This window comes from Crocuta crocuta, unplaced genomic scaffold, assembly GCF_008692635.1.
Source record: "Crocuta crocuta isolate KB4526 unplaced genomic scaffold, BGI_CrCroc_1.0 scaffold657, whole genome shotgun sequence".
In the NCBI taxonomy this organism is placed as follows: Eukaryota; Metazoa; Chordata; class Mammalia; order Carnivora; family Hyaenidae; genus Crocuta; species Crocuta crocuta.
In genome coordinates, this window is record NW_027529583.1 from 854,603 (window position 1) to 867,503 (window position 12,901).

The window sequence follows — 12,901 nt, forward strand, 5'->3', positions numbered from 1 at the left end:
TCTGTACTTCTCCCCCACCCGCCACCCTTTTCTGAGGCTCCATTTTAAAGGGAATGTGCCACGTAAAAGCAGCAGGAATGGGTGGACTTATGGATGTGTATGTATATATTCTGCTTCTCAGCTTGGTATCAAGGAGATCGCTTTCCTTATGTAGGCAGGAAAATGAAACGGAAGCCAGAGAAAGAAAGGGACTGGATGAAGGAGAAAGAGTTCAGTGGGAGTGTAGTTAAAAAGAAAAGTTAAAAAGGCAGAAACACTGGTGCGCCTGGCTGGCTCAGCTGGTGGAGCGTGCAACTCTTGATCTTGGGATTGTGAGTTCAAGCCTTCTCTTGGGTGTGGAGATTACTTAAAGAATTAAATTTTTTAAAAAGGTGGGAACACTGATTTATTTTGATTACACATATGTAAGTAAAAATATACATAAATATGTGTGTGCCTGTGTGTATCAACAAAATCAACCAACCAAAACGTGTTCTAGGCTTGGATGTCTTTAAATAATCTCCCAAACCACAGAGCTTTGTGAGGGAGGGGTGGTGTGTCGCCTGAGTGAACAAAACAAGACGCAAGCAAAAAAGAACCACTTTATGGGTTAACAACAGACCCAGCACTGATGGGCTCCCCCAAGGGCACAGTGACCACCCAGGATGCCACTGGAGGGAAGAGAGCAGAGCAAACGAAGAGCATACCAGAACAGGCAGTGACCGGTGCTTCTATTAACTCCCCTTTAGGTAATATTCTACTAAACATATGCAAATACCTTTTCCATCTCCTGCCGGAAGGTTGTAAACAGTTCATTGCTTTTCGCCATGGTAGTCTGGAATTCTTCAAACTTATCCATATAAAGAGAAAGCTACAGAAAAAAAAAGTATGAAATATTCTGAGTTCCAGGTAAACCATTTAAAATTCCCAAAGACTTTCTAAGAGAACGTTTTATGGTTAAGCACTGGTTACTTGGTATGAGTGACAGAAGGAAGAAGAGGCGCACAGCAGCCCTTGGGGGCCAGACAGAGACCGCCTAAGTTCTGTAACTCAGAGACCCGCTACACATCTTTTTACAAGTAAATTTTAAACTGTATAAATATTTACTAGCTCCAATCCACCAATTATAATAAAAACTGCTGTGGCTGGTAGAACTATAAATTTCATGTAACTAATTATTCATGAACTGCTCCCTCCCTTAGATCTGAAGAACTGTCCTTGGAAAAAGATCATTCTTTCAGAACATCACATGCACAGTTCTTAGCTTGGTATCAAGGATAGCTCATTCCAGGGCGCCTGGGTGGCTCAGCTGGTTAAGCGACCAACTGTTGGGTTTCCACTCAGGTCATGATCTCACGGTTCATGAGCTCGATCCCCATGTGGGGCTTCACACTGACAGCACAGAGCCTGCTTGGGATCCTCTCTCCCTCATCTCTGCCCCTCCTCCACTCATGCTCTCATTCTCCCTCTCAAAATAAACATTTAAAAAAGGAAAACTCTTTCCTTAACATATACAGGAAAATGAAACAGAAGGCAAAAACTGGTTTGGTGGGGAAAGAAAGAATTCAGTGGGATGGGGTCTTTTGACTTAAGCAGGCCCCCAGGCTCAGTGCGGAGCCCAATGCAGGGCTTGATCCCCTGACCCGGAGATCAAAACCTGACGCAAAATCAAGAGTCAGGTGCTCAACTGACGCCACCCAGGCCCCCCAACAGCCATTGTTGTCGAAGATGCGATCCAGGTAGACTGTCCCATCTGAGAGCTCAATGCAGGCCCACACTGGGGAGTCAGTTAAGTGGCAACTGCCATCACACCCGGCCTTACGTGCCTGGATTACAGAATCGTGGGTCCAACACCAATTCAACTCTATCCTCAACAAATGCTGGAAACTGACATGGTAAGAACACAAAATGAGACCAACTCTTGGAAAGGACAGCCATATTTAAGGACTAGGAAAAGAAAGACGTGACAGCAAAGGAAACAAACTAATAATCAGATAACATGACCCAGGGTAACACAGACTGCAGACAACAGAAGTTGCAACGAGCACTGTCCAACAGAATCAGAGCTGCCTGCAAGCTTCACAGAAGGGTCCTCCCATGCTTCGCAGTGACTCCCACAATCAAGTCTATTTTCCAGGGGCACCTGGGTGGCTCATTCGGCTGAGCGTCTGACTTTAGCTCAGGTCATGATCTCACAGTTCTAGAGTTCGAGGCATGCATCAAGCTCTCTGCTATCAACACAGAGCCCACTTTGGATCCCGTGTCCCTCTCTCTCTCTCTGCCCTTCTCATGCTCTCTCTCTCTCAAAAAAAAATATTAAGAAAAAAATTTTAAATCTATTTTCCAAATTCATACATAGATAGCCTTTATATACCTTTTCTGCAATTTTCTTCTCCATTTATATGGACAACTGAGTTTATGGAGCTAATGAGGGGTTCAAATTTCCTAGAAGCAATCTAGCACAATCCTAAATTATAGTGGGAGGTTCAAAAGACTTCTTGAATTTTCACTCTAAATTTAGGCTAACTTTATAGGAAATGAGTATCACCACACTGTAAAACAGGCCTAAGAGAAAAAGCATGNGATTCACACCAGTCTCAATGTATCAATGCATTTTAGAACTAATTTAGAGTACTTACACTAAAAAAAAAACAAAAACAACTTCTTATATAATAAACTTTTAAAATGGGTAATACTTTTTTCAACTGAATGTAATCTACTTACTTGGAAAAGGGTGAACTACAGGTAAACACCTAATTTCACCTGTCCATAAAGACACAGGAAGTCTTTTCTGTATCTTCTGAGCGGGGAGGCAGTGTCTGCTACCCTTACTGCACAGAAGACAAACACCAAGAAAGGTTGCCTTAGGACAAAACTAAGGGGTCTGGGTTGAAAAATGGGGAAGCAATAAAGAAATGCCTAGGCCCACATGGTTTCATGGATGAATTCCACCAAACATTTAAAGAAGAACAAAAGCCAATTCTTCTCAAACCCTGCCAAAAAACTGAAGAAAAGGGACACTCCCCAACTTATTTTATGTAAGGTCAGCATTTACCCTGAAATCAAAGCCAGATACGAAAACTCTAAGAAAACTGCAGGCCAAAACCCCTGATTAATAAACTTGTAAAAATTCTCAACAGTCAAAAAAATACTAGCAAACCAAATCCAAAAGCACATTAAAAAGATCACATGATCAAATGGGATTCATCTTGGTGATGATGCAAGGATGGCTCAACACACACAAATCAATAAATGTGATATTCCACATCAACAGAATAAAGGAGAAAAACCATATGATCATCTCAATAGATACAGGAAAAGCATCTGACAAAATAGAACATCCATTCATGATATAAGCACTCAACAAATGGGGCAGAGAAAGAACATACTTCAATGTAACAAAGGCCATACATGATAGATCCACAGCTAACATCATACTCAATAGTGAAAGGTTTAAGGCTTTCCTTCTAAGATCAGAACAAGAGAAGGACGCTCACCCTCACCACTTCTATTTAATACAGTACTAGAATTCACAGCCAAAGTAATTAGGCATGAAAAATAGAAGGCATCCAAATCAGAAGGAAGAAGTAAAATTCTGTTTGCTGACGACACGATCTTATGTATAGAGAATCCTGAAGACTCTTCCAAAAAACTTATGAAAAAAAAAAACCCACAAAAACCAAAACTCCTATTTACAACAGCATCAAAATCAATAAAATAGAGATAAATTTAACCAAGGACATGAAAGATCTACATGCTGAAAACTGAAACACTGATGAAAAAACTTGAAGAATACGAAATGGAAAGATATCCCGTGTTCATAGATCAAAACTTAGTATTATTAAAATGTCCATACTACCCAAAGCCATCTATATTTAATCCTTATCAAAATCACAAAGGCATTTTTACAGAAACAGAAAAAATAATCCTAAAATTTGAATGGAACCACTAAAGAGCCAGAAGAGCCAAAACAATCTTGAGAAACAACAAAGCTGGACAAAGGCATCACACTCCCTGACTTCAAACTATACTACAAGCTAAAGCAATCAAGACAGTATGCTACTGGCATAAAATCAGAGAAATGGACCAATGAAACAGAGCTGAGAGCCCAGAAATAAACCCACACAAATACGGTCAACTAATATTTGACAAGGGAGCCAAGAATACTCAATGGCAGGGGGGAGCCTGGGTGGCTCAGTCAGTTAAGCGTCTGACTTCAGCTCAGGTCATGATCTCACGGTTTGTGGGTTTGAGCCCCACGTCGGGCTCCGTGCTGACAGCTTAGCTCAGAGCCTGGAGCCTGCTTCAGATTCTGTGTCTCCCTCTCTCTCTGACCCTCCCCTGCTCAAGCTCTCCCAGAAATAAATTTAAAAAACAAAAAAAAATTTTTTTAAATTAAAGAATACTCAATGGGGGAAAGGACAGTCTCTTCAATAGTGTTGGGAAAACTGGATCCCTGTCTTACACTACACACAAAAATTAAGGACTTAAACATAAGACNCTTGGAAATTTTGGTTATGATACTAAAAGCACAAGCAACACAAGGAAAAATCAACAAGTGGTACTACAATGAACTAAAAAGCTTCTGCACAGCAAAGAAGCATTTAACAAAATGAAAAAGAAACCTATGGAATGGGAAAAAATATCTGCAAATCATATACCCAATAAGGGGTTGATATGCAAAATATATAAGGAATCCATACAAGTCGAGAGCAAAAAGACAAATATAATCCAACTTAAACATGGGCAGAGGGCTTGAATAGACATTTTTCCAAAGACATACAGATGGCCAACAGGAACATGAAAAGGTGCTCGACATCATGAATCATCAGGGAAATGCAAAATCAACACCACAAGGAGATGTCATCTCACACCTGTTAGGATGGCTATTATAAAAAAGACAAGAGATAACAAATGTTGGCAAGCGTGTGAAGAAAAGGCAACTCCTACGCACTGCTGGTGGGAATGTAAACTGGCACAGCTACCATGAGAACCAGTACAGAGGTTCCTCAAAAAATTAAAAATAGAACCTATGATCTAGGAATCCTACATCTGTGTATACTGTATATCCAAAGGAAATGACATCACTATCTCAGAGATACATGCACTCCCATATTCACTGCAGCATTCTTTACAACAGCCAACACAGAGAAACCACCTAAGTGCCCACCAAGAGATGAATAAAGAAAGTGTGGTATATATACACAATAGAGTATTAATCAGCCATTTAAAAAAAGAAATGTTGCCATTTGTGAGAATACGGATGGACCTGTAGGGCATCATGCTAAGTGAAATCAGCCAGACAGAGAAAAAATACTGTATGATCTCACTTATATACGAAATCTAAAAAAGCAGAACTCCTATGGAAAGTGGAATGGTGTTGTCAGGGGCTGACGGGAGGCGGAAACCCGAAGATGATGGTCAAAGGGCAAAAACTTTCAGTTATAAGATGAGTAAGTTCTGAGGATCTAATGTACAGTGTGGTGACTATATTTAACAATAAGGTATCATATAATTGAAAAGAAAAAGCAGGGGGGCACCTGGGTGGCTCAGTCGGTTAAGCATCCAACTTCGACTCAGGCCACGATCGCGCCCTTCGTGGGTTCAAGCCCCGTATCGAGCTCTGTGCTGACAGCTCAGAGCCTGGAGCCTGCTTCTGATTCTGTGTCTCCCTCTCTCTCTGCCTCTCCCCTGCTCTTGCATTGTCTTCTCTTTCTCTCTCTCAAAAATAAACAATATAAAAAGAAAGAATAAAGTAGGGAGGGCCCCCATGAAAACCACCACCTCCACAGCTCCATCTGGGAGTAGAATTGTATGGTGGTTAATAGGCAGTTTTTGAAACAGATTATGTGCTAAAAGCACAAAATTCTAAAGATTTTAGGTTCAACTATATGAAATTGCCAGTTTTGTAGGTCAAAGAAGTACCAGCAATTTCGTATAATTCAGCTTAGTACAAAAGAGCTACAATCTGAAGATTTCTCAGGTTTTCTTTAGTTGGAAATTAGCAGACACACATGGGAACAGACTGAGAAAGGGAGGAAATACCTGAGATACTGGAAAGGGAGCACTGCAGACAGCATCACCAACCGTCCCCATGTGCCTGAGACCTAAGTGTTTCCCAGGACACGGGACTCTGAGTGCTAAAACCAGGAAAGTTCTGGGCAAGTCAGGACGAGCTGGTCACCCTGAGTGCAGAGGAAAACTCCAGGAGGGACGCGTGAACTACCCTCACTTCCGGCTGGGAATAAGCACAAGCGTCTTAGAGAATATCCAAGGTATACATCAAGTGAACCATAGATTTTTCTTACAAAAGCCGCTACCCCCTGCTGTCAAGTTACCTGCTGTTTTAGTTGTACTTCTTGCTGTTTCATTTGTTCATATTTGTGCCTTGATTCTGTTGCTTCTTTTAATAACTAGAAAACAGAAACATTCTGGCAGAATACTAAAAGTAATTACAAATATGGCTATAATGTCAAATGATCAGAGTCAGGCTTAATCCTTCTGGTCATTATTTTAACAAAACCTCCAAGTCTATAGATAAAACTTTGTTATATCACCTGCTCATTACCCTATTGTCTTCTATCTGTTCCCCTTGTTAACACTAAGGAAATGTTGGAATAATCTTTTACTGCTTAGAAAGAGCACGCTGGAGGCCTAATAATAGGTTTACAAAACTCAGGGTTGAACTGTTATGTTTCAGGTGAAGATAATTAGAAGTCTGGGATCAGCAGAAAACATGGCCCAGAATCTCGACATTTATCTAGGTGACTTAGAAAGCCAGTCTACTCCTCGAGAACCAAGATGAGGCAGAGTGAAAGGGTATGGAGCAAAGCAATGAAATCAGAGACCAGTTTCCAATCACTTTTTAAAAAGCAGGGGAGGAGTGGATGCGTGATTTATATACTTGAGTTTTCAAGAAAATTATATAGCGAAGTTGCATAGTAAACAACTGTTGAAATTCAGTCCCTAAAATGTCACACACAGTCCAAATAAGCCTGGAAAAGATATTAAACCAATTACGAAGTATAAACGTGCAATAGATGCATGTGCATATGTGAATGTATGACAACCGTTCCTTCAGTCATGCACAGGACAGCATTAGCAGTTCACGCAGAAGGATCGTGCCATATAAAAGATGTGTCTCTCCTATGCCTAGACTCACACTCAACATGGTTCGTTCACAACGCGAGGGGCACAGACGAAGCGAGGCTTCACAGCCGGCTCGCCTCCGTGCCTATGCTACTTCAGCAAGAGCTGGATGGAACAGTCCTCACTGCCGTCATCCTCTCCCACCAGTTTGTTGGTTTGTTTTTGCTTAAGCACGTGAAGTTGAATTTGCGTATGTTCGGTCTACCGGTGAGATTCCACAGTATTCATAATTACCGACGGGAAATACAGTCTCAACATACTCTCCGGGAACGATGCTGAGTGATTAGGTATGGAGAATTCTGTTAAAATTTTATCAGAATATTATACCAGAATAAGTAGACAAATAGTTTCCCTAGTTTCAAGTTACTTGTTTAAAAACAAAATCTAACAATGTATAGGGGACTAGTGTTTGGTAAGCTTGATATTAAATTGAAATACTGGTCTAATAACTGTGGAACTTGGGGACTATTATTCTAAGCACGGAAAAGTCAAATGAGTGCAGACCTTTGCACTAACTTGGGTCTAATCTCTCCAGTGTATCTTCTGTATAAAAATTAGAAATAAAAAGCCAAACGCGTTCTGACACACACATGTCCTTCTCCATCTAGAACAAAAAACCAATTAGCATGACCCAGGTACTACATTAAATGTAAAATAAGTTTGAATGTTTTAAATGGCACTGGTCCAATTCTGACAAACTTTAAGAAACAGAACTTACAAACTCTCTCTCTCTTTGATGTTTTTCATCAGCTTCTTTTATTAGCTGTGTTGTCTGCTGAAGCTTGGCATCCACAAGCTGCTGCTGTAACTCCTTATGTTTGAACACTTTATCAATATGCTGTGGGAGAAGATTCCTTCCATCACTTAATGAAAAAGGAACACAATGACAAGGCAACAACACAAGCTACGACGCCATGCCTATGATTACCCTGCTTTGCCTGCTTGCGTGGACACTGGGTCCACATGCTTGTGGAAGAGCGGGCCTTACATCGCCTTGCAGACCCTCCCGCACTTGCAGGAAAGGAGCCTTCAGGCTACTCCCCTGTACCCCTTCCCTTTTGGAGCTGGGCAGTCAAGAAGCCTCATCAGCCACACACCTGTACTTCCTATTTCTGCCCTACAATGAAAATGAGGCTCAAAGTGCATCAAGAAAAATATGGATAAAGAGATCAAACTGTTAATCCCGTACATCATACATGTAATTCCTAGATACTTCTCTCTGCTTTATATCTCCCCAAAGTTCTCAGATGGAGGCAGCACGCTGTGACAATAGGAGCGGCCCAGGTCAAATCCTGGCTAGTGCGTGGCCCCGGACAAATCTTCCTGTTGCTGAATCTCAGTTCCCTCCTCTACGCGGAGATAAGCATGCTCTGGCAGAATTGTAAAAGATAATGCAATGGTTACACTACATAAGGTGCTTGGTCCCAGGCACATACTACAGATTTGGTAAAAGGTCGCCATGATTTCCAAACGAAATTGTTAAGTGGTTATTTATGTACAATAAAGTCATCAGAACATCCCTTCTCAGATGCAGAAAGAGTAACTCATCCTGGCCAAAGAACATTTGATAATATTCAAAATAAGAAAGTCCCACATGTAATGTGATTTAAACATACAGAATTTTCAAATGTTCGGCATCTCTGATGTAGCAGATTGTCATATTAAACAAAACTAAAAGAATTTTAAGAAAATTGAAGGATTTATAATCTAATACAAAATTTAGTCTCTAGGACACAAAAGTTCCTTTGATAAACATCATAAGAGCAAAGAGTTGTGGCCCCTGGGTGGTTAGTCAGTTAAGTGTCCGACTTCTACTCAGGTCATGATCTCACGGTTGTTGGGTTCGAGCATCGGGCGTCGGGCTCTGTGCTGACAGCTAGCTCAGAGCCTGGAGCCTGCTTCAGATTCTGTCTTCCTCTCTCTGTGTCCCTCCCCCACTTGCATTCTGCCTCTCTCTCTCAAAAAATAAACATTAAAAAAAATCTTTTTAAATAAGAAAACAAAGGAAAAAGAGTGAAAAAGGAAATCTTCATGTTACAGACTTGAGACCTATTAACCACTGAAACAGATGGACTTTATTTAAACCTTGATTCAAATAGTTTTAAAAGGGTGGGGGGAGGACATAGGGGAACCCAGAGAACTGAATGACTCAATATTTAATGTTTAGTAATTGTTTTAATTCTTGTAGGCATGAAAATGATACCGTGGCTGTGCTTAAAAAAAGCTTCCCTTGTGTTTTTGAGGTACACCCTCAAATACATATGAATGGAATAATAGGACACCTTGAAGTTGTATCAAAATAATCCAGGGCAAGGCAATGGGAATAAAGCTGAAACAACGNCCCTGCTTGTACTCTTGCTCAAAAATAAAAATAAACATTCAAAAAACAGAAAAAGAAAAAAAGAAAAGAAAATCTTTTAAATAACCGCTTCTGAAGGGCTGAATGTAAGTTAATATGATCTAAAGTTTGCCTTCAAAACTGGATAAAGTAACTGACAGAGGTACTCCTCTTTTTTTTATTGTTTCATTTTAATCAGCTATTTTAATCTACTTGTTTGTGAAGGGTTACAACGCACACAGAAGCATATTTCCCTAACTTCAAAGGCAGGGGATGCCGTGTTCTAAAAGCCTGATGCCTCTAGTCCAGCCCTTTTGACCTCTAAAAGCAAGGAACCATACAAAACAGGCCATCGCCTATTTGCTTTTAACACAGATAGAACCTCTGAACTTCCCGACTAGCTTGAAAAAGTCTTAGCGGCAGGCCAATGACCAAGATCAGCAGGCATGGATCCTTCCAGTAAACTTTTTACTTTAATGGGTAGGAGAGTTTAAGAAGTAAGTTCTTTCTTATCCTCTCAAATAGTATAAAGCCCCCACTTAAAAAGAAATGTAAGGGGCGCCTGGGTGGCTTAGTCGGTTAAGCGTCCGACTTTCGCTCGGGTCATGATCTCGCGGTTCGTGGGTTCAAGCCCCGCGTCGGGCTCTGTGCTGACTGCCAGCTCAGAGCCTCGAGCCTGTTTCAGTCTGTGACTCCCTCTCTCTCTGACCCTCCCCTGCTCACGCTGTCTCTCTCTCTCCTAGAATAAAAAACATTAAAAATTTTTTTAAAGAAATGTAAAACACAGGTTTAATACAGTGGTAATGTAGACAGTCCAGATTATCACAGATACCTGAGTTACAGCATATTTAGAGGCCAAATATTTATTCATTATGAGTCTAGATAAAGGGAAAACTCTGTATGCTAAAAACACAATCTTCTAGTATCACATGGAAGTCAAGTAGTCCTTAACACGTCCCCACGAAACTGCCTCACCTACCCAAATCCACAGACTCCTCGACTACCTAAGTAATGGTCCCCTAGACTCCTGTTCCCGTGGTGACTGAGCTTTCCCATGAAATGCCCAACTTCCACTATGCATCTATAAAATCTCCAAGCCTCCTGTGAGAGCAGTTTCACTTCAGTCAGGAATGGTGAAAAATCCTTTCTGAAAACAAGCTGTCTAAACCCAGAAAATGGCTTTACCTCCTCTCTCAGTGCATACTGTTCAATGAGCTTCTTCAGCTTCTCTCCCAGTTCAATGTTTTCCTGGCGGAGCTTGGCATTGTGTATGTCGTGTTGTTCGAGCTGTGCTTGAATTTCATTTAAGGTAATTTGGAAGTGTGCGGTGGCTTCTTTACGTCTTTCTTCCTCCTCTCGTGCCTGCTGCATATTTTCTTCCTTATTATCCAAAATAAGTTCTGTTAATGGTATAGACCTATAGAGAAGACGCTCATCAAAGAAGCTGCTGCCATGGGGGTTCATCTATTGCCACCCTGAAGTATTCCTTCCCTGTATTTGTGACCAGAAGGTTCTCATGTAAATAAACAAGCAGCTTTGAGTAGATAAAATAATGAATGACAGATACAGAATGCCCTGTTGTAAACTGCACGCTAAATGCCCATCTCAAATTCATTGTACTGAAAGCCAAGTAAGGAGCTGCTGCTCCACGCAGCCAGCTCCCTCTACCGAATGTTCCCCAACACCCTCTACCCGGTCACACGGCAGTATCCGAACCTAGCCTGACCAGAGACGACTCCTTGCAGCTTACCTTCTCAGTTACACTACTCCCTAGAAAGCAAGGGACAAAAGAAACCTGTATCTTAAAAGACTTACTTCCAACACTTGCTAAGATACAAGTGTTAACCAATCAAATTATTGATTTGCTACAGGAAAAACCCCCACCAACTTTAATGATTATGTAAACCCAAGGATTCAAAAGCAAAGAAAAAACAAACAGCTCCCACCAATAGGGGAAGATCCACTTCCTGAGCATGCCTCTGTTCTAGGGCCTTAGGCATCTGCTGTGCTGGGGCAGTTTAAGGAGAGATCCTGCTTGGTCAAAATCGTACCCCAACTGTACATGAGGGCAGGCCCGCCTCCAGGCCTCTGGCTCTTTTTCCTTCTTCTCTTGTTGGTACCAATTAATCCTTGGGTACCTGCTCCCTCTTCTTTTATATTCAGCCAAGATTTGAGTGCTATTCTAAAAGTACTTAGCAACGGGGTGGGGGATAGGTAAGGGTGGTTTGGCAATGTAGCTGATTAACAGCCCTTCAGGAGCTCAGCAGGTGTTTTCCCTTCCCAGACTCAGTCTCTGCCTCAAGTCTGTTTCTCCTCAGCTTCTCAATTCACTTCAACTTTTCATACGTGGTAATTAACTACATCAGTGCTCAGCAGAAAACTTGCAGCTCTGAGCTTCCTAAGCCAGGACTCCAGGCAGAAAAGCTGCGGTCTAAATATCAATCTCAATTAGACTCCCTATGACCAGGTATGAGGCTCATTAAGAAGCATCAGGCCAGGGCGCCTGGGTGGCTTAGTCGGTTGAGCGTCCGACTTTCGCTTAGGTCATGATCTCGTGNGACAGAAAGCAGCATTTATTTCAAACATGTACACAGTAATTATAAAGCAAGCTAAGTCAGTGTCAGTACCCCTTGAAAAACAGAAAACTTAACCAACTCACCTTTAATGTCTTATTGTGACGCTGAAGTTCCCGGCAAAGGGACTCTAGTTTGCTTCTTGCCAAGATAGCCTTGCTGTGCTCACTCTGCAAGTGAACTTTCTCTTTCACGATCTGGGCTTGTTTCTTCTGCAGAATCTTCATTTGCTTCTGAACATTCCTGCTTTCCTCCAGCTAAAATTAACAAAGCACATTACAATTAGGAAGTACAATGAAAACATTTGAATTATGTCTNAAATAAATAAAACATTTTAAAAAAAAATCATTTTGTGCCATGCTACTTTGCCAACGTTGTCTCTCTTCCAGTTGTGATAGGAGAGTAAGGAAATAATTTAGGTTAGGGAAAAAAACCACCTATTTCAATTAAAGTCTACCCCCAACACGGGACTCAAAGTCACAACCCTGAGATCAAGAGTCTCGTGCTCCACCCACTGGGCCAGCCAGGCACCCCTTAATCTATTTTACTCAAAATTTTAAAATGACCTTTTTGGAAAAATTTTAGAAATCAACACCATCGAGTTTTACTTTTCTGAAAAATACACACAAGCTAGTCTACTGAAATGGTTACCCAAATTAGAACAGACAGCACTCAGGATTTTTTGTGAACGAGGGGGGAATTGCTGCAATTTTAGGTTTAGAGCAAATGAGTCTATTTCAAGGTTCAATCAACACTAACAGACAGCAGCCTCACCAACCTTTCACAGAAGGAAATGATGCAGAATCAATTTCAACAGCAAGAGTGACACCTTGTGGCCTAGCAAGCATCCTTACAGGCCATT

General features: G+C 41.3%; 1 protein-coding gene across 1 annotated transcript in view; it reads right to left on the minus strand.

Moving 5' to 3' along the window:
• TXLNG (taxilin gamma) overlaps positions 1-12,901 on the minus strand; it is a 49,844-nt gene that overhangs the window by 3,208 nt on the left and 33,735 nt on the right. Inside the window, exons 4-8 of the mRNA XM_077761705.1 lie at positions 12,126-12,296; positions 10,652-10,846; positions 7,847-7,966; positions 6,318-6,392; positions 758-850 (exon numbers count right to left, since the gene is read on the minus strand). Of these exons, the coding sequence (XP_077617831.1) occupies positions 758-850; positions 6,318-6,392; positions 7,847-7,966; positions 10,652-10,846; positions 12,126-12,296 (654 nt within the window). The remainder of the gene's footprint in view (positions 1-757; positions 851-6,317; positions 6,393-7,846; positions 7,967-10,651; positions 10,847-12,125; positions 12,297-12,901) is intronic.